This window comes from Temnothorax americanus, unplaced genomic scaffold (genome assembly GCF_048541705.1).
Source record: "Temnothorax americanus isolate GAGA-0224 unplaced genomic scaffold, ASM4854170v1 Scaffold50, whole genome shotgun sequence".
Lineage (NCBI taxonomy): Eukaryota > Metazoa > Arthropoda > Insecta > Hymenoptera > Formicidae > Temnothorax > Temnothorax americanus.
In genome coordinates, this window is record NW_027509658.1 from 819,615 (window position 1) to 842,501 (window position 22,887).

At 45.1% G+C, this 22,887-nt stretch overlaps 1 protein-coding gene across 3 annotated transcripts in view; it reads right to left on the bottom strand.

The window, feature by feature from the left end:
* LOC143904347 (uncharacterized) overlaps nucleotides 1-22,887 on the bottom strand; it is a 98,385-nt gene that overhangs the window by 33,426 nt on the left and 42,072 nt on the right. Inside the window, exon 4 of one of the 3 annotated variants that reach the window (XM_077418960.1) lies at nucleotides 8,810-8,839. The exons of 1 other annotated variant lie outside the window; for it this stretch is intronic. In XM_077418960.1, the coding sequence (XP_077275086.1) occupies nucleotides 8,810-8,839 (30 nt within the window). Of the gene's footprint in view, nucleotides 1-8,277; nucleotides 8,840-22,887 lie in introns of those variants that run through there. One more of the 3 variants, XR_013258892.1, reaches the window with a different exon arrangement.

Genomic DNA, 22,887 nt, shown 5'->3' on the forward strand with positions numbered 1-22,887 from the left:
ACCGCTGATCTTGAAACTAAGTAAAACAAAGAAAAAGAAACGCAGCGGCATTGCAGTCTGAGAGCAGGCACCTAAGAAAGGGTTAACGAGTGGTAGTTACACACCAATTCACGTCATCGGTCGGCCGCGTGAATTTTCTTGCGAAGGCGCGCGCGTGACGGGCGAAACGAGCCGCTGTCCGCCCCGTGGATTTGCGAACGCCAAAGAAAGAATTCTTCGGATTCGCAAGGATCCGGATTTAGTTCTCTTTCTCCCTCGCCGGGGAGAGGAGAGGAGAGTTATACCCGCGCCAAAGCCGGGTATGGGCAAGGTGCGGGAGAGAGTTCGAGCAAGCGCGCGCGCGCGCGCGCTCCGCCTGCAGATGCAAGCGTATGTACAAGCGAGCGCGAGCGAGCTTTATTGGGAGCGTCTGGATGCAGTTTGGCCGTCCGTGACTACGAGACTCCGAAGGTCCCCGGAACGTTGACCATTCGGCTCTCTTAAAGGACTCTGCTTGCCAAGGTCACCTATTGAGTCTCCGTGTCCACCTCTTCCCCGCGTCTCCCCGCTGTCGTCCACCTTCCTTCTCGCGTTTCCATCCCGCGTGCTCGGATCTTGTCGAAAACGCGCGCGCGTGCGATTCTCGCTCGCGCCCCGATCGCCGCGAGATCGTTTGATTTACACGAATCTACGCGCGCGCAACAGCCGGGATTATTTATGGCTCTCCGGAACACGCCGGGGCGAATTCGTTCGCCGCGTTTAGCGAGCGGAATCCGACACGCAAAACGGCCATTGTGTTTCGATCTCGCGTGCATGACTCCTCCGGGCGCATTGGAAATAAACGATGCGCGTACATTCGAGCTGCCACCGCGGTGGCGTGACTGACCCGATCGCGCTCTTCGTAAGCGCTCACCCGGGAACATCGATCTCCCGGTCCAAATAAACGCGACGATCGGCGCGATGCGTTCCGCGACGCGCATTGATCACGACGACGGGTATCTTCGCGGCGTCTTTCGCGGAGAGATGAAGCCATTAATCTTCCCCACGTATACCTATATACACGGCGGCTCGGCTCGGGACCGGGGTGCTTCAGGCGCATTTTACGGTTTACCGGCCGCGAAATAAAGCGCAGGGGAAGAAGCGCGCCGCTAATGTCAAAGCGCGAGAATTAACGGCTCCCCTCCTGTGCGCTCGCTCGAGTAATACGACTTCTTTCGAATTAGTCGACACTTAACAATTCCGACCGTTCGAGGAGATCCGGTATTACGGACGGGATTACATCGCGCACGCTTTATCGCTCATATCCTCGACAAAGGATTGGCCAGATCGCGAGCATCGAGTTACCCCGCGGGCTCGCTGTTTTTCCAAATGTATCCTGAGAAAATTCACGTAACGCAATTCGATTTTAAAATACCCTTTAAATTATTATACATAATAAAAAATATTAAGAACAAAAATATCTCAAACTCCAAAATAATTCCAAGAAACGTTTAAAATCAGTTTAAATTCCACGTTTATCGTAACAATTGCAGATTGGGACGCGATTTATTTATTAAATGCCATATTAATTATTTAATATATTTAAATAATAAAAAACAGATAACAAAAACGCGAATAATTATAAACAACGGTATATAACAATAACACGAAATGAGCTTTTAATCGCGCAGCGAGAGCGGGGTGAATTTCGGGTATCCACGGCGAGCCGTGCTACGCGTTTAGATGCGCTTGCTGGCCCCGAGGAAAGAACGAGGATAAAGACGCACGTGGATAAGTGAACGGGCAAACATCCCGTGACGCAACAGCAAACATACGAGTATATCCGCAACGAACTCGAGCGCGATGCAAGTGCAGCTCGCCGCGGCCGTTATCACGCACGGCGAGCACGCGCGTGCGTGTGCGCTCGCGCGCGAACGCATATGCGAAACGCGCGAGGAGAGGTCGATGACTGAACTCGCGTTGCACATTAAAATTTCGGGAAAAATGTCTGAACGGCCGGAAATGACTGTGCGGTCGACTGTTGCGGCCCCGTAGGAGCAAAGAGTCGAGTTTATAGTTGCGCTACGGACCGGCGCGCGGCGGGGCAACGGACCGCCGATTGGCATTTAAATGTTGCTGTTGGAAACGTCGCGAAACGAAAGGCAGCGGAGGAAGGCATAAAGAAGGCCCGGTTTAAAAATATGAACCTTAGACAACCGCGCGCGAGCACGGACCACGCCGCGGCCGCTTTCGGCGCAGCGGCGGTCGTTTAATATCTCGCGAATGATAAATATGCTAACTCTCGTAAAAAAAAAACATGGCACTATCGAACGAATTACTTCCTATAACTTACGTACCCGACAGAAGAGTTTATCTTATACAATGTACCAATTTGCGATCGACAAATTATTCCTCGTACGTGCCTGATTTGAATGATTAAACGCTTAAGGTCGAAGGCTCCTAGAGATATCATTGCCACCTTTGACTAGAGAGGATACGGCCTTAGGCGTTCAGGCATAATCCCACACCTATTAGAAGTTAGCCCCCCACTTTTAGAATTAACATATTTTCACGGTTGTGCTGAATTGTGCTAGGTTTGTGCTATATTGTGCTCGAATATTATAACCATAATATAAAAAATACGAAAGAAAATTTTAAAAAACTAATTTTTAGGTCAGCTCCCCACTTTTCGTTTTTCTCAATTTTTTTGATTGTGCTGAGTTGTGCTAAGTTGTGCTAACACACACATTGTGCTAAAATATTATTTAAAAAAAATAATAACAGAAAGAGTTACGATAAAAAAATAAATTATATCCAAAAATGATTTTTTTATCATAACTTTTTTTGTCATTATTTTTTTTTAAATAATATTTTAGCACAATGTTAGCACAACTTAGCACAACTCAGCACAATCGAAAAAATTGAAAAAAACGAAAAGTGGGGAACTAACTTAAAAATAATTTTTAAGTCAGCCCCTCACTTTTCGTTTTTTTCAATTTTTTCGATTGTGCTGAGTTGTGCTAAGTTGTGCTAACACATTGTGGTAAAATATTATTTTTTAAAAATAACAAAAAAAGTTACGATATTTTTTTATCGTAACTTTTTTGTTATAATTTTTTTACTCACCACTAGATTATTACAAATCTGAATTATAAAATTTGAGCTCTTTACATTGTTGTTCCTAGAAAACCGGAAGTTGTGCTGAATTGTGCTAGGTTTGTGCTATAATGTGCTCGAATATTATAACTATAATATGAAAAATACGAAAAAATAAAAAAAAATAATTTTTAGGTCAAACCCCTACTTTTCGTTTTTTTCATCAATTTTTTCGATTGTGCTGAGTTGTGCTAAGTTGTGCTAACATTGATAAAATAAATATCGTAACTTTTTTTGTTATAATTTTTTTAAAATAATATTTTAGCACAATGTTAACACAACTTAGCACAACTCAGCACAATCAAAAAAATTAAAAAAAACGAAAAGTGGGGGGTTGACCTAAAAATTCGTTTTTAAAAGTTTTCTTTTGTATTTTTCATATTATGGTTATAATATTCGAGCACAATATAGCACAAACCTAGCACAATTCAGCACAACCGTGAAAATATGTTAATTCTAAAAGTGGGGGGCTAACTTCTAATAGGTTAATCCCACGGATGGTAGCTTCGCACCACCGGCCGCTCGACCGAGTGCGTGAACCAAATGTCCGAACCTGCGGTTCCTCTCGTACTGAACAGAATTACTATCGCAATGACTGGTCATCAGTAGGATAAAACTAACCTGTCTCACGACAATTAGACAGACGGCTTAAGACAATTTATCGTAATTTTATGCGCCGTGCGCAACGCGAGCTCGCACGTTTTTCCGAGCACTTTTGTCCTACCGCGAGTAATGCGAGAAAATAGCATATGATAAAAAATATCGCTGAATGTTTTGCAAGCGTGTAAGATGTGTTTACCGCCGAGACGGGGGAGAGGGAAGGAAAAAAAAGGAAAATCCGAAAGCGAGAGCGAACGACGCGATAGTGACATGATCGACCGATTACAGATATAGTATAAGTCTTGATGTCATTTTGGATAAAAACAGATAAAAAGGGAGACGCGATAAGATCGCGCGCTGCGCTGTGACGAGGTTTATTAATTACAATCGCGAAATAAATCATGGCAGATTGCGCGCGACGGGCGTTGCAAAACTCTCGCGCGTATAGTACGCGACACCGAGCGTTGAACGACCGATGTTCGATACAGAAAGCACAAAGACGCAAAAAGCGGTAAAAACGGCGGAGAAAACGAACAAAAAGTGCGATAAAACGCCGCGTCGTCGTCACATCGCCGCCTGAATCGGTCGTTGAACGTCGATCGAGATTTATTCTTAAAGCTTATGCGCATATTAAATAACGTAAACACGCACGAAGAGAGCGTCGAAAAACACGTTTCGTCGTCACGCCCCAATTAGCCGCCGTGGCACAATTTAATCAGATTTCATTCAAACAACATTAATTTCGCGAATTATCGCGCGCAAACAGGAGTAACTCGGCATGTTACTTTAAATGTAACGATGACGTTCGTCGATCGCAACGCGCTCCTTCTGTCTCTCTACCCTCTCTCTTTCTCCCATTCATGTCAGCGGAGGATCCATCATCGGAGCGCGAATCCGATTTTTCTCGTCCGCGTGCTCATCTCGTTTACGCCAGAGAGACGCGGACCGCGAATTTTTCTCGCGACGACGACGCCAGTAGTCGACGGCGCGCGTGATATTTTCAGTTTTGACGGAGCTAAAAACGCGCGCGCCTCGTGAATTTCGCCTTCGGCCGAAAGACGACGTCTGCTCTCCGCGGCGCGGCGGTGCATTTGGGCTGCGCCGCGCTCTCGGTTCAACGAGGGTCATTCCTGAGTCATAGACCGGACGCCCCGGGCCAATGCGCTCTATCCTCCCTCTCCCTCTCTTTCTCTTTCTCTTTCTCTCTCCTTCGCCATAAGCATCGCCTGCCTTCCAGAAATTTCGATGACGAATTCCCGACCGCGAGATACTGCTCCACGCTGCCCATCGAAAGATATGAACCTGTCCAGTTTAGGAATGCATCCGGAAAAAATTCAATATAGGGATAGAAGAATTGCGACGTCGTTATGAGATTATAGGAAAAAACCGTTTAGTTTAATTCACAGGCACAGTGTTTGAAGCTAATTGAATGAGCGTGATGAGAATAATTGCATATAAACATGGTAACTTTTAAACAAGAAATTTTGTTTTTATTTTGCTAGTCCTTCATTAAAATTGTTTCCGATTTTTGCCATCTTGTATTTTTCTTTTATCATTTTCTTGAAATTACTGTGAGATTAATTTTTTACGTTAATTGAGGCTCACTCCAACTCTTGCTTATCTACCAACACATGAAATACCGAGTTTCATTCGCCGGTTACTCCTCTGTGTTACTCGCAGTTCGAGAGGGATCATAATTCGGGAATATAAATCCGACTCCGCGCGACGCGGGCCGAAGCCCGCGGAGAGAGAGTTCGAATAATCGTTCTATTTTAAGGCCGGATTACACGGGAAACGTGAGTCGGCGACCTGTGCGGAGGCCTCATCCCCGGTCACATTGCTGCAACGTGACGGAATCCCCTATTTCGACTACATCTAACCGGCGTCATTGTTCATCGAACGATACGCCCCCTCTCCCCTCCCCCTCCTCCCGCGACAGGACTAAATATATAATACTTGATGCGCGAGCACGAATCTTCAAAACAGATATCGGCGCCGAAAGAAAAATGTTTACCCCGAGATATAAGTACGCGCCACGTGAGCGCACGTTAGCTCGGCCGCGCCGGCCGGTGCAACGCTCGGCGAGTGACGCATGAGATTTTGGGAGATTTTCGGGGACCTCGGGAAACGTGGGATTCTTGTAATAAATTCCTTGCCGCCCTCGGTTCCGAACGCGAAATGATGCCGGGAGCCTTCTTCTGGTTACGTTTCGAAACAGTCGCGATTACGGAAATTAATGGATATCTATTTCACAGTCCAAGTGCAACGCCAAAGTGCAACTACAATTAGCAAAGTCATGCAGAGAGAGAAGCGCGATACTAAAATTAAAGTAAAACCATTACGTCTTAAGTGCAGAATGCCATAAATTGTGTCGTCTCGTCCGCCGTTTATATTTCAGGTAAAGCGAAAAAACAGATCACGGCGGGGCGAGGTACGCAAGTGTTACAGGAGGGAGAGAAGTCAAGAAGGGGGGTTTTTCGCAATTTTCCAGATAATCGTGACTAAAGGTCCGTCGCGAAACGCGAAACAAAAGATCGAGGGACGTGCAAACGCGGGAACACGCGCGCGGACGGTCGTAGATTTGCTCAACCCCCTCCCCCTTACCCCGTTCTTCACCCTTTCCTCCAGTTTCACACGCATTCCATCCGACCATTCGTTTCCCCTCCGTGCGCGTAACCTTCAACCGTGTATACAGGGTGTCTCTGATCAAGCGCAGTATCAGTGGCCAGATGCGACCGGGGCCGAAAGTCTAAACATCGTCATCTGGATTCTTACAAAGTTTACGAAGGTTTATACAAAATTCGTGGAACACAGAGAACGGCATTCGATGAGAACGGCATCCCGCAAGCACATTCGCGAATGCATTTTGCAATAATTTACGGTACGTTAAGTCAAACTGTGAGTCGCTACAGATTTCAAATCGACTAACGAGTTAAAATTAATTTGAGACTTCAATATTATATAAATATAATATGAAAATTATATATTATCAATATTATTATTACATTTATTATTACCTATAATTATAAAGTAATACATACTGCTTGATTATTATTACGGTAGAGCACATTACGTGTTTATTGATCATTACGCTGTTAATTATTAGCATATATTTTCTTATTACCGTAATGTATACCATTAGTCCGCGCACGCACGCGTATTACCACCTCGATTCGCAATATTCGACTCGAATTCACCCTCAATGAACGTTTTCCGTTGTTTCAGGGTTCACTCGCGTTCATCTTCTTTTCACCATCAAACTTCCAGTTTTAAGTTTCGACAACGCGAAGAAAACCAGCGGCGCTCTACCTACCCCTCGGGTCCCTCCCTCCCGCAAATATAGGTCAAGATCCGCCACGATGGCGCGTCCTCGGAGAACTCGGGATGGCGTGAAAGGGGCGGTGAAGGGAAAGGAAAAAGGGAGCGACACGGCGGAGCCAGATAGAGGGGCGCAGAGAGAGAGAGAGAGAGAGAGAGAGAGAGAGAGAGAGAGAGAGAGAGAGAGAGAGAGAGAGAGAGAGAGAGAGAGAGAGAGAGAGAGAGTTGCACGCTGCACCGAGCCACCAGGCGATACGACGTGGAGGGAGTGCAACGAGCGGAGGTGGGGTGTCCGGATGAGAGGGGCAACGAAGGGTGAGAAGGGGGCTGGCGGCAGCGGCAGCGACAGCGGCGGTGGCGGCGGCGGCGGCGGCGCGACGGCAACCGCCGTTCTGCCTTGAACCTCGCACGGTGCATTGCCCGTCGCTCAAGGGCGTCCGCTGCCGCCTCCCCTTCATCGCCCCGCCATGCCGCCCCACAAACCCCCCCGTCGACGGCGGCGCGCGAGCGCTCGATGGAGGCGCGCCACGCCACGCCACGCCGCGCCTCGCCTGCTCTGCTGACTGCTCGTCGTCGTCGTCGTCGTCGCTCGATTCGGGGGCGATATGATTTCCTAGGGTATCGACTCTCTCTTAACATTTTCAGGATCTCTTTCGTGATATTTTGAGACGAACACAGAGATACTCGGGGTGAGTTGTACGTTGACGCAGGTTCGAACAGTAAATCGAATTTTTTCGTCACTAACATCGACGTATCATTTCCGCGTGACAGAAATTGCATTGCGAGTGAGAGAGAGAGAGAGAAATGATTCTCGAGATAAATAAATTTATTCGTTAAATTTTCCAGAAACAATTTTTAAACGTATATTAATTTTTTCCAGAAAAATTGTAATATTATTTTACGACGAGAATTTATCTGAAACTTTTAAAAAGTCAAACTGATTTACTTATTCTAATTATAATTATTAATAATTTAATATTATATAATAATAATGAAAAAATTAGAAGAGACCTCTTTTGAACGACTTCCTGTTTTCTATTTGTGTCAAGCTTTTCTTCATCTCGCGGTATACGCACGTAACAGTGCCCCGTGATTGTAATAATTGCATCATGATTATCAGATGATTTCTCAATCGATCATGTTTTCACATCGACATATTGACGTGAAAGAATCTCTTATTTACGTCTTTATTTAATAATGGAAGGTCACTGGTGACGACTTACATTATTCAAGGAGCATGCGGTACCTAACAACGAAAGGGTTGCAGCAAAGCAAGCACGTGTGCACGCCACACGTTAAAATCAAGGTCGGCTTAAGTTGCACCAGGAGTATTAATAGTTTCCAATGTTCGTTGCTTTCGAACAGCGAGCAGATGTTTCGGTGGGTTAATCGAGTTTTCGGTATTCCGACCGTCGGCGTCGTCGCGAGCCTTAAGTTATAGGCCCGCTTCGAGCGAGAGATCGCGACTGCGCTCGACCGCTCATTCAAGGGCAACAACGTTCTCGTTGCTGAACGGAAAAAGAGAGAAAGAGAGCGACTTTCGCGCTTCGCGCGAATATTGTTGCGCCACGGAATATCGCATAGCGGATGCACAGTTTGGCATCAGCCGCACGTCCAGTTTGATTAATTAATGCGACGAGGCATTCATCCTGGTATTTTAACTCACCGGCGGAGAGATGTTTCCAAACACAGAGCGCGAAACAGACGAGCACGTGCACTTTTAGCTCTGCTATATGCATATATTCATTCGCGCGTGATGCATCATATAAAGACTCACCGGAGCTTTTATCGGCAATTCTCTCTGCAACTGTAAATACAGAAAATAAATTTATTTAAAATAACAGCCAGAGTGTGTAAAATACTCGCAACTTACGTATATATAATTCAAAAAACAATCAACATATGTGTATAACAAAAATTAATTTAATATAACAGTAAATGTGTATCGTGTGTAATATATTAATAAGTATCAAATTAAACGCTAATGCGAATTAAATAGCTGAAAAAGACGTTCGAGAGGAGAATTAAACTTCATCGAAGCTTCCGTTAACGAATAGACTAATCGAATGCGAACGCGGCCGGCTGTTTCCCGTTAGGAGGAACAGCGTATAAAGGCGGACGATTCGATCGGGAGGATCGTAAAGCGACGAGGTGCAACGCGCGTCGTCGCAAGTCGCAACGACAGGTACGGCAGGGTTATCGATTAAGACCGCATCCCGCCTCGGCTCGGCGCGAGTGACAGGCATAAAGGCGGCACATACACCTGATATATTACAGACCGGCGTGAAATCGAGTGATTCACCGACGGCTACGACATTACGTACTCCCTGGCCGGGGAGCGTGTGCACTGTGCAATGTCGCGCTGTATTTTCCCATGACAGCCGACAACGGATGACACGAAAGCCTAGAAACTGGTTACATCACTCGCGCCATGTCCGACGCGACGCGACTACTCTCGCCGGAGATTCACGTGCCGGTTTCTCTCGCGTTATATCGCATTTAAACGTGCAAATCGATAACACGCGAACGTCCGCGTGTCCCGAATGCACGATCCCGACCGTTTACTTGCGTCGAGACGTCACGCGTTTCTGATAATAAGTCGAGTTTACATTTATTACCATTAGTAATTAACTTATTATAATACGAAATTATATCTTTCATCTTTTATTACATCGGACACTCAAATTCGGACAAATTCTGTTAATTTCGAGAATTCTATTTCGCTCGAGTTTGATCGTTGGGTGGAATCGCAGCGAGAGCGACTGCGAATTAACGCGAGACACCGCCCAACATCCTGATTACCTAATGGCCTGCCGTCGCGTCAGACGGCGAACTAACGGCAAAATAATTAAGCGACGATTAGGCGAGGGGAGGAAAAAAGATGCGAGCTCGGCCATCCGCGAAAGTGCATCGACGCGATGCAGTGTGCGCGGGCTGCCTGCAGCAGCGTCCCTCTGTGACACAAGAACCTAGCAGTGCAACTAGTTGCATAATCGGCTGCATTCCCCGTACTCGCTTACTCGTCACGAGGCTCGCAAACGCATTCCAGCCCCGACTATATGTAGGTAGCTTCTCTCTTTCGTGCATAAGGTGCTGTCCGCACTGAAGCGTACGCTTATCGAATAAATAGAGAGATCGTGCAGCCGCATTTTTTTTCTTCGTGAATTAAAATTGTTCCGTAATTACTATACATGTAACCATCATTAAAAAGCCACGCGTTCGATCGTAACCGCAAATAAAGTTTGATGTTATTCCGATTACTCATTATGTTTCAGTGTGTGACTTAATTGTTTTATTTTATGTGTGAGTTTAAGAGATTTTATTTTAGAAAACGAATGACACATGCTTCTTGAACGATGCATAATGTACATACAATGTATTACAGCGTTTTTTACTGGCAGAGCTGATGCGCATTCAGTGCACATTAAAGCCGTCGTACACAAACCAACGTAAAGTGTATGTTTAATATAAACGGGTTAAATCATGAAATCCTCAATATTCTTTATTGCACTATTTGGTAAAATATATACTGGGTATTTTATCAGAGTCGAAATATTTGCATTTTACTTTAAATATTGGAGATTAAATTAGTGTACACACACAACGGCTTTGATGTGCACTGAGTGCACACCAGCTCTGCCAGTGAAAAACGCTATTAAATACGTACGATTTTCCGTTGAATTGACCAGATTAAAAATAGAAAATATCAAACACAGATTTTTATTAACAAACGAATCGACATTGTTTTAGAACCAATATATCTTTTTTGCTATTTTACAAGGCACTTCGGTTAAGTAAATAATATATTAAATATTAACCTTTTGACCGTCGATGACGAGAATCTCGTCATTTTGAACTATACGTTCACTGCTGCGAAAATGCATTTTCTCGTCATGAAATATTTTGTTATATTAAAGTTTTACAATAAATTAATAACCGCAACAAGGTACATTTAGAAGTTTATGGGTGTGCTCAAAATAATTTTAAAATCATGTTTGGAAAAAAAAGTTTAAACAGTATTGACACATTTTTTTAATTTGAAATTCGTCATCCGCACCGTCAAAAACCTCTCTATATAAACTTTCATTAATTTTCGAGAATCTTTTATTTTGGTATTTTAAGTCAAGGGGTTAAATATATTCTGTGTGAAAGCAAATAAATATTACGGAATTGTTCGATGTAATACGCGGCGAGCGCAACTTTGTCGAACGCAACGCGTTGATGTCGGTTGATAAAAAAAGAAAAAAGGGAAGCCAACCGCGGGGGGAGAGGAGAGAAAGAAGGTAAGAGAGCGGTTAGAGGGCTCGGAACGCGCTCGCGCGCAAGACGAGCGGAGGCAACAGAAGGCGAGCAGGACGGAAGGAAGGGTGCCGCCGTCGCGGCGCGGCGGCGCGGGGCGCGGAGGAACCTCCGCCGGGGGAAAGGGGGAAGAGGGAAGGTTGCGGCAGAGAGAAGGTTGAGATTATAATACCATTGGAGCAGTGGCCGCATGACCTTGCGTATGCGTCTAGGTCGATGAGCCACGGTCATTAGGCGTCTCGCCTGCCGAAACTTCGACGAATTTCTACGCGCGACAGCGCGCAGCGCGGCGTGCGGTGGAGGGGCGCCGCCTTACATAACGAGCCTTGAAAAGAGTCGGTTTAGCACCGGTATTCAAGTGCATCGCGCCGTATTAAGTAAAGCGACGGGCAAGAATTGGCGCGCGCGCGCGCGCGGCGGAGCGAATTTTCAACGCGAAAAAAAAGGAGAAACCCGCCTGCGGCGATCCGTGAGAAACGCGCATAATCGACGCGCTAAATTAGAAACGCTGCCTATCAATGCTTCATATCTATATATGCATAAGTATCGGAATATATTAATGCTTGAGAAAAAAGTGTTGAAACATATTAATATAAAATTGACTATTTACTGTTGACCGCTCGTCCTGCCGTCTTGCCCGCCCAGAGCGAAAACGTTCAAGAAGGCGCTTGATTAGCAGTCACGGTGAAGCTAAGCGTGCGCTGCACTTTCAATAAGAATGCAAATCGCGCATCAACGGGGATTACGGAAGACGCGGCGATTACGCGAGGCGGAATTAACAGCATTTTTCATTCGAACGGGACATGCCTCTCGCGCGTTCTTCTCCGAACGGGTCTAAGTCGGTCGAGATCCCTTTAAGCAGATTTATACGGCTGCGCCGAGACTCGGCAATAAATATATGAAATAAATCCGTGGAGAGATTCTCGCGTCGCGCGCCTAAGCGGTCGGACGAAAATGCGCGCATTCTACGCTTTGGAGCGCAGCGGCGTCGAAACGCGTGATTTTCGGAGCGTAGAATCGACATGGTTCTCGGATAAATAAGACCGCCGGCATATATATATCGCCCGCGTTGCGCCGCGCGACCACGATTGCATAATCGCAATCGCCGCGCATTCTCGGTGCTCGGTAGGGCTTGCAAATGCACGTAGGTGGGTTAGGGCGCGTCCGAGTGTGCGAACGTACGCACGCATGCACGCACACACAGTATGTGCATGGCACGCACGCAACGGCGATGAGCGCGATAAATACGCGAGCAAAAACCGGGACAGCGCGAGACAAGCTCGCGAAAAAACGTTCCAGAAGCTTTCGAGGAATCGTAATCAACAATTACACCAGGGAAATACGTACCCCTTCGTGAGCAGATAAAACAAACTTTACGCGACTTTATAACGTAATTATATAATTTAATAGAATAAGTTTCTCGTGATATAATAATAATTGCTCTTCCTTACATGTAATCAGAATTATTCCAAATTATTTCTTATAATTCTGAAGCTTTTAACATCTAAATTGCCAGCTGTAAATTTTACGGCACAATCTGAAACCTCGAATACGCTCGTTGTTCGGGGCGGCCGGAGGTCGCTTCTCCGAAATGATTGGTAATAGCATCGTGAATCACGTTTGCGCAAACGCGCATATTACAGAAGGATGAGGAGGTACGAAGAAGCGAGAAGAAGAAATGACGGCGCGAGGCGCGACTGTGGCGCAGAGAATGACCTTGCATATGCGAGGTCTGGAATGAGCCTGGAATAAGCCCGGAGCCGATGCGCGACGTGTCGTCGTTCCCATCGTCACCGCCCCGCGCGCGGGAACATCCACCCGGTGTCGCCTCCCTTCTCTCTAAAAGCGAAGGTCCGACGCACAGGATGCAACGCGGTATTTATAAATACCCTTGGCGTTTCTGTCGCCGTTCGTTTTGTGAACGAAACCGACGAGCGAACGAGCGTATACCGCCGCGCGCGCCGCGGAAAGACATTACGAGACGCATACGGGAGAGGTGAATGCGTTTCGCCTCGGAGGAAAGTGCAATCGCAGTCAAAGGCCGCGGATGAGCTATTTCTACGAGCGCAGAGAGAAAGAGAGAAAGAGAGAAAGAAAGAAACCTCCCGAATTCGTAGAACAAAGAAAAGGCGTTAGTTACTCTTAATAAGCAAGTTTTTGCTATTTTCGGTTTTATAAATTAAATCCTTCTAATTCGCGAGCATTCGTTGTTTACGGAGCTCTCGGCGAAGCAGCGTCTTTCTCCCTCTCTCGTTAAAATACTGCGCGATGCATCGGCACTTTCGTTCCTTTCTAAGAATCGCAGTGCCATTAACTGATTACGAGGCCGATATTTGCCGACGATTAATTTTTACGACACTATAGGAAAGAAACACGACGCGCGATAAAAAAAGAATGAGACGTGTCACGCGCCCGCGCCGCGCCGGTGCATATCCGATCGTACACGATATATCCGACGACGACCCGATGGTCGATTGCTGAAATCAGTCTGTCGGCGATAAGAGAATTTCGCGATTTAATCGTGCGACTTAAATATGTACAACGTATGTACTTCCCGCGGAGTGGCAGTTGCGTATATCGCGACTTGATTTCGGGGAATTTCGTATCTCGACTGTTTTTCGAGGAAAAACGTATTATTCTCCGTTGATTATTCCCTCAAGTTGATCGAACGATGCCATAAGCCGGCCGGCTCGTCGTCGGCGTTATTGCAACCGTCGTTTACTTCTCGTTATGTGCGCGTGCACACGTACGGCACGCACGTATATACGTACAACAGCGCGTCGATATGACACAAGATGGATTGCAATGTCATACCTCGAAAAACAAGACGCAAACGTCTCGGGCGGGTTCATCGTCCTGATCACCTTAAGACACGCGTAAACATTTGCGAAATTCTGTCTCGCTTACGCACGCCTTATTTAACACGTCGATCGATTAACAGTCTTTCGGCGAATCTGCGAGATTCTTTATTGCCCGGGCTTTTTTAAGACAATGCCCACGTCATTGTTAAAGCCGAGACGGGCGATTACGGGGGGGAAAAAAACAAAAAATTCTTGACATATGATAGCGTGAGAATTTTTGATAACATTATTTGTGTTTTTTTTCCTTCTGAACCCGTTGGCCAAATGTCGATCCGAGATATTTGGAAGTTACATAACACATGCGTGTATATTAAACTCGATCTCGGTATATTAAAACCGTTTTAATCTTTTAATTATACCCATGTTTACCGTGCAGTAATCTTCGACCCACGAATAAACAGTTTCAATGCTTATATATGTAACAAATTAATTCACTTAATTACTTTCCTCTTCTTTCTGCGTTTACGCGATTCTGAATTGATCTCATTTTGCTTCCTCATAGAGGAAGCTTTGCGATGGTGAAAAAATTTTTTTCTTGAGATTTTGATGGAAATAGGTTTAGAATGTTCCAAAATGTCGAGAAATCGTATTAGTAAAAAATGTCCGGAAGTATGTATGTATGTGTGTGTGTACGGATTTTTTGTACACGTATCTACTTCTACAATTTTTTAGATATCGGGATGCATTTTTTTTTAATCGATAGAGTATCATAGAAAGTATGTTCTCCTCAAATTTTATTAAAATCGGTTGACCGGTATAGATTTTATTCGAATTTTTTGTTATATATATAGAAAAGCGTGTTTTATCCTATAGCTTTCTCAATATTTGATATAGCGATCTATATCTAATTCTATTAAATTTTTCAGTTTTTTCTACCCCTATTTCATATACAATTAATTAAGATTTGGTTAATTAGTTCTGGAGTTACAGACAATTCGTACATACATAGAACCCTGATAAAGTTTAGTCTAATCAACCAAATTTTTTATATATGAAATAGGAGTGGAAAATACTGAAAAATACTTCCTCTATGAGGAAGCCAAAAAAATAAATATTAATAATTATACATTAAATAAAATAAAAGCTTCCTGTAATAATGAGGAAGCAATGTGCAAGTTTGTAATTTGCACACTTTTTTAATTATAACAAAATATTTACATCATCATTTCTTCTGAATAAATATTATTGGTTGATGAGATATTGGTGCACACATTTTTATTGATAAAAAATCTGTTATTAAATTAATAGCAATATGTTTGTCAATATCTCTCTCTCATCACAAGTAATATTTCTAAAGAAAAAATAATACACATATATAAATTCTCAAACTCTAAATATTTATACAGATATCGAAGTGGAAAAATTAAAAAACATCAACGCTCGGTTAACACGGGCATATCTGATCCTTGGGATGCTGCTTTTTCTTGGCTAGATAAAACGCGAACACTAACGATGACGACGAGACGATGACCACTACGAAGGGAACGACACGACGACAGCCAGGCTTAAGTGTCGGTGATCTCACTTTCGGGGAATGCCGTCCGTACGTTTCACCGAAGTGCATCGTTCGTTGTCGCGACAACGATATCGACCTCATATTGCCGACGTGCCGAGCCACACCGCACCAACGCTTGCCCTCACGGGGTCGAAAATAAACGAGACTCTCTCTCTTTCTCTCTCTCTTTCTCTTTCTTTCGCGGTGGCGGAGGCAATGGTGGCAGAGTGAGAAAACGGGAGAGAGAGAGAGAGAGAGAGAGAAAGAGAGACAGAACAAGCAAAATTGCGTCTCGCGCGCCGCGAAAGGAGTATCGATCGCGTTATCGCCGGCGCTCGTTCGTTCGTTCGCTCGCGTCGGATGGCCGTGAAACACACGCGGCCTGTGTTTTATTCAATTCCCCGAGAGGAAGCTCGACATTCACAAAGCCTCGCGCGAATGACATAAGAGAAGAGCCAATCGAGCAGCCAACGTGCGCGCTCGCGCTCGCTCGCGCGCGGGCGCGCGAAACACGCAAAAGCGTAACAGGTCAATGCCGATATCATCGCGGCGCGACATTGACCAAGGTCCGGTTTCGATAATCCCGATAATATATATAAATCGCGCGTGCGCGTGTACTTGCCGATGATAAGCAACGCGATAACAACATAAATCTATAAAAAATAAACAATAAGTGCTTACTTTGTTAAACAAACGAATTATCGGAGCGAAGGAAAGGAGCGCGTAAAGAGCGCTTCGATCGAGAAACGTAGTAATAATATATATAATATAATCTCTCCTCTTTTTTTCCCCCCTCTAATCTTTCCTCGCGACGCCGATTACGTCGGAAATCATAAATTCCTAATCGAAAGTTATTCTATTTTGACCCCTCTATATACGCTCCTCAAGTTTAGCATAATAACCTTTTGAATCGCCTTGTATATAAGACTATTATGACTGTGGTAATTCCCGGCTGAAATTCGCCGAAAAATTTCGTGCCAGACGGTTGCGCAATCGACGATTACTCGCGATCGAACGACCGTCCACCTCGTTGCCGCTACTTAATGGCCGATTCTCCGTTACACGCGCGCGGCTTTAATTGTTTTCCGTCGTTTCCTCAGTTAACCAATCATCCGTTATCGGGCCACTCGCGCCACCGCCAATTAATAAACCGTCGGACAAGCGGGCCGGATATGCACCTCATAGTCAGTTTACAATCAAGAGCAAATGTATCGGCGACGGAATTAATCGCCGCCGATACCACAAATGTACCCAGCAACATTTCTCGCTCGCCCTCCTTTCCCTCTCTCCTCCTCGACAGGATGCGCGCGATGCGCTCGCCGTAATCCAATTAATAAACCGTAATATGTGGATCGCTTTCTCGCCTCCGTCTCGTTCCTCTCGCACTTCGTTCTCTTATGCAACTCGACGCGCGCATATCGACGAGCGCGGAGCGTATTAAGGTAGTCGTCTCATCAGGGCATGTATTAGATAAAGTTTTCGATTTCGGATTTTATATCAAATTATATGATCAGCTTTGCAATCAATTTTTTCTCTGTGGCTCCTTACCGACTATTTACTTTAGAAAATCGATCTCGAAAATCACAACGTTTGCATTACTTCATACAGACAACCAGAAAAAGAAGGCTCTATCACGGTTTCAATCACATATTTTCGCATTTTTCGATTAGATGAAGTGAGAAAAAACATTGCTTTTTGTACATTAGATTTCGAAGAATCCGATGCAACCATAAAATATATAGTTTACCGGAGATTTCGCTGCTAATTTTTTAAGTTTATTTTAGTGAAAATGCGGTAATCGAGCAGACATTTTTTGGTCGAGGTGAGGTTGGGAAGACTTGGCTACGCCGCTGGCTAATCACTGTAGTTGCAGGTTATGGGGCTCGTCTTTCTTAGCCGACGTGGATAGTGATTGACACCCCTGTCATGCGTTTTGAAACCCTTTCTCAGTACGTGTCAAAATTCAATCGAAAAAGAGATGTAACCTTACTTAATTGTAACCTTTCTCGACGACTCGCACGATCAGCTGATCAAAACGGAGTCAAATGAGAAAAATCACATAATTTGGAAAAAGTAACATACTTTCGTCACGTATGAAATTTTACACCATACGTCATAAAATTATTTTTCCCTTAGCAAAAATTGCCTGAAATATATTTCTGAACGTGAAAACCTACAAACAGTCACATGACTAGCACGTAGCGAGACGCCAACCTTAAACCAAGGCTCGAGACGAACGTCGAATGTCTATATCGAGAGCGCGAGCGTGATGTCGACTAAAGTGCACTTTTTCTAAAGCGCGGAGACCTTCGCCTATATTATCCGCTCGGCTCCACCGACATATTTATATTTAATCCCGTGCGATAGACACCTCCTCTCGCCCACCCTTTTTTTTCACGCGACCACTTAAGGGGGTAAAATAAGACACGCGTCGCCTTAACGAACCCCACAAAGTGTTGCTTAGAGAAGAACAACGCCCCCTTCTAGCGTGCGTTCGTTCCCGCGCGCGCACCTTGCGCGCACGTCAAAAGAAGTCATCCAAACCGGTTGAGGGGGTCTAACCCGAAACCGCATTTCTCCATCCATCGCCGGACAGGGAGGGCGAGGGAGGAGGAAGAGAGAAACGGGGGGCGAGGGATGAGGGGGATGAGCGCATCGAAAATCCGGAACGACGTGATGCGAGGAGAGGAAGACGGTCGTAATTGAGAATTTGCTAGCCGCGGCGTTCGAGAGGACTGCCCACGCCCGCTCGATAAACAGAGGCGACCGTGGGAGTGAGGTTTTAACGGCTTGGCAGGAGAGCGAAGAGCGGAGGGGAAAGAGAAGAGAAGAAAAAAGAAGACTCGATAAAAAATAGAAGATTCAAGGAAAACCTATATACGATCTTCGGTGCGAGAGTGAATTTCTTTAACTTCATCGTAATCTTCTGACGCGATGTTTCGATCAAGCGTAACACGATAATGATCGCAATTTCCTCGCGCTACAAGAACGGCAGTTGGGGGGAAAAAAAGAAAATCCAATAAACTCGAAAAATCCTCTTAATTCGACCGTAATCGAGCGTAACCCTGACGATTGTGCGACTGATAAAATGGGTGGAACGCGCATTCCAATTACAAGGCGTAAATACAAGGATCGTTTTCCTGCTCCGATAACGGAAAAAACCTGGTCTCGAAGAAATCACGCATTGCACATTCCGACGAGTTTCGATGCCTGATTAACGATATTAATTATGACTAACGCGTGGTGATCGATTACGCTGAGATTCGCGTTTACGATGAGGCTCGCCGAAGAGAAGGAAGAAAAGAGCAAATTGCCACACGGCGTAGCGTGAGAAAAAAGAAAGAAAGAAAGAAAGAAAGAGAGAAAGAGAGAGAGAGAGAGAGAGAGAGAGAGAGAGAGAAGGCAGCGCGTGCGCGAGCGAGACATCGTTCTCTCGCATGATAGAGCAAGGTGCAATGCTCGGGCGGCGATGCACAAACAGCGTCGGGCGTCGCGGTCCGCACCAGCCAAGGTCACCCGGGTAATGTCCCGATGCCCCCTATGCAGGACAAATTCAGCCACTCGGCCGAAAGCACACTCTCGAGTCCGCTCCGACGGACGGCGGCGGCGGTGGTGGTGGCGGGTGGCAGGCGGTGGCGCGTCGGCGGGCCGGGAGGAGGCGGAGGAGGAAACCGACTCGCTCCTCTTCACCCGCTCGTTCCGCCTCCTCCCTCTGGAATCCGCTATTGAGAAGCGAGAGGGAACCCTGTGGTTAAAGCCCGGTGTAAGCGGTGGCGCGAGCGTGGCTCGTCCGCGTACGAGAGCGCGTTATGCAATGTGCCATGCCGAGCGCGAAGAAAACGCGATCGATCCGAGCTTTCTTTGATTCGTCGGAGACGACGCTTGATCTCTGGGTCGGTAATTTATACAGCGTTGTAAACTACTGATCGATGAAGGATGCGGCAACGCGGATAAGTATTATGCAAAATAACGGAAAGACCCAACACTCTCAAGTTCACGGTTTAGCTCCGCCGACGCGGAGCCCAAACGCTGCTCCAGAAGCGTCGTAACTGATCTTCTGAACAAATCAGTCAAATTAAAAAAAAAAAAAAGACGTTATCTCACTATGGTTTTTACGCCAGTACGTAACGAGATTGTATATCATTCGCCCAAATTTATCACGTAAACGTAAATGAACGCACAAAGGGGACTCGGTAGGGGGAAGGAAGGGTTAAGGATTACGCATAAACGCATAAACGCGGCGAAAGAAATGGAGTGCCTACACGTGTTCGGCACGGTTCTTGCGCGAAAAATCGTACGACGGGACGAAGAAAAAAAAGCGCTCGCCTTTGCGTACGCGCGTCACGCACGCCCGTGCAGCGGCGCTACTTATTTTTATGACGGACGCGCTCGCGCACGCACGCTATCGCGAGCGGCTTCGTGGAATATTTTGTTTGCGGCGCATCCGTCCGCTGACGAAACCGGATGACGCTCTCGGGACTGAAAGTCAAGCGCGTCTCCAATGAAAGAGAGCACAAGGAATAATTTAAAAAAAATATATATGTATATATGCGTCACGTGCGCGCGTGGATTTATCCTTATCGAACAGCGCACAGCGCCTTAAAAGAACGCCGAGTGTTTAGATATCCTCGTATTAGCCTCTAATCCCAATATCTATTAAGGAGATCCTATAGTGGCAGTAATTACCGACATTTAGGGCCTAAGCAGAATGGCTGTCTTATAACCTTAAGGCAGTGTTTTATGCCTTAAGCCTTTGTTTTATGTAACGCACAATACTGTGTTAATGTTTCCTGTCTTGTGTAGTTATACGTCGCGTATACTACACAAGACAGGAAACATTAACTATTGTGCGTTACATAAGACAAAGACTTAAGGCATAAAACACTGCCTTAAGGTTATAAGACAGCCATTCTGTTTAGGCCCTAACGCACAATACTGTACAGTACTGTGCGTTACATAAGACGAAGACTTAAGGCATAAAACATTGTCAAGACAGCCATTCTGCTTAGGCCCTTAGTTAAAAGCATACAACTTTTAATTGGCTTTACGGAATTGCAAAATTCAGCCCTCTAGGGAAAACATTTAAGAACAATATCATACAATTAGAGCTAAGATTAAGAGCCTAGAAAAAAAATTGCATACTTTTAACTTTAATATGTACAAAAACACATGCAGGTTGATAGGATAAACAGTATTGCGTGTAGCGAGAGATGGCGCCAGCGATTGAACAAGGACAAATTACTATAGTTAGACAAGGAGAGATATAGTTATATTGAATCCTGAAATCTAATCCTCTGTATATATTTTTCAGATTAATATCCTAAATCGCCTTTAGGGCCGATTTCACAGTCTCCGATTAACTTGATCCTCCGATTAAACTAACACTTCATCTCTTTCTAGGGGGACAGTTAGAAAGAGATGTAGTCGACTGAGTTTAATCGGAGGATCACATTAATCGGAGACTGTAAAATCAGCTCTTAGGGCCGGTATCACACTCTCCGATTAACGTGATTCTCCCTAGATTCTCCGATTAAACTCACTCTTCGTCTCTTTCTAGGGGGATAGTTAGAAAGAGATGCAGAGTGAGTTTAATCGGAGAATCACGTTAATCGGAGACTGTGATACCGGCCCTTAATATCCAACAATGCTAAGAGGATAAACTGTCGTAAACAAGCACGCTCAATATTCTCTTGAAGGACATGCCGGTAGAACGTGAATAGTTTTCGGAAGTTCGACCGTTAAATTCCTGGAACGTTCACATGGTTTCGGAATCCTTTGTACTCGGCACTCTTGGACGTCCCGCCAACGTCACACACAAAGCTCTTCTCTAAAGCAGCATTAAGGTAGTCCTTTCGCGGACCCAGCTAGTCAAGTAACAGTCCGTCATGAGGTAATTGAAAACAAACATTACACAGCATTCCAATAATTATAATAATATAACATGATTTTACACGCACGATTTAATCGTATTTAATTATTTACTAATTACAAAAATATCACAATAGTAGTGCGGTTGGACTCGATTTAGGTTAGGTCAGGCATGACGGTACGAGTAAAGAAATATGCGCGTGGATCCACTACTCATTTAACCTCATATATCAGAGCAAAACATTCGGCAAGCCCTTATTTTCAAGGTATGTACGAAATCCGGAAACTTCAGGGAATATTTTAAGACGTGAATAATGTATTCATCTGATCGCTAAGTACGTGTATTGTTCGTTGAAAACCTCGGCCGTGGCGATTTGCATCATTCTATCTTTCTCGTTCATTAGATGTAAACAAGGATAGAATGACAATGGCACGCTCCGCGAACGCACATTTAGAATGACTTATTTCTTGTAAAGTGTCGGTAACCTCACTTGATTTTTCGTACACATGTCCCTTATTATTGTATATTTAACATATATCAAATTTAGGTACTTATCTAATACTTGTTCTCACGAAAGGACCACCTTAACCCATTGAAACGTAAGTTAAGGGGGAAAAAAGTTTACGTGGCTTTGAGAATCTCGCCGTTCGTTTTTAACGCAAAACGCATCACACAGTCTTGGCCGGCGCCCAATTAAGCCTGTTCTTTTTGCAGTATCATCTCTCGACGTATGATCGCGTCTATATATCGGATACTGTACATATAACTTACGCGAACGAAATAATGGGCGCTGCGCAGTTTTCAGCGCACGCGCACGCGAAAACGATTGTTCGCGCACGAGCAAATCGTTTTCCCGGAACGAATACGTCGTTTTTCGCCAAAATTTAATTACGGCAGTGACGATCGACCCGAATTCGCAATGACGCAACCACTCCCAGCTTTGTATTCCCAGTCGAATCGATTATTCCGCGACGCGCCGTATCAGTCGCCATTCAAGCTAATTCCAAGTAATTGATAGATTACCCTCTGTTTGTTTTTCCGAAACGTTCGCACGATCTACGCCGGCGAGTTTCGTATTAAAAAAAAATATTACGCCATTCCGAGCGTAAGCGAGCCGATATAGGCGCGAGTTATCAATGCCCATTATCTGTCATTGATTACTTATGCAAGATATGCTATTCAACGAGACGCAGCGGCGAGTTGCGAGCTGCCAAATATAAAAATAGGTCACTTTACGACGAATCACGTTGCGTCCATCGCGAGCGCATGTATACGCGAAAATCATTTGGCGCGAGCGGCCACTTTGGTTTCTATAACGATTTCGCGAGAAC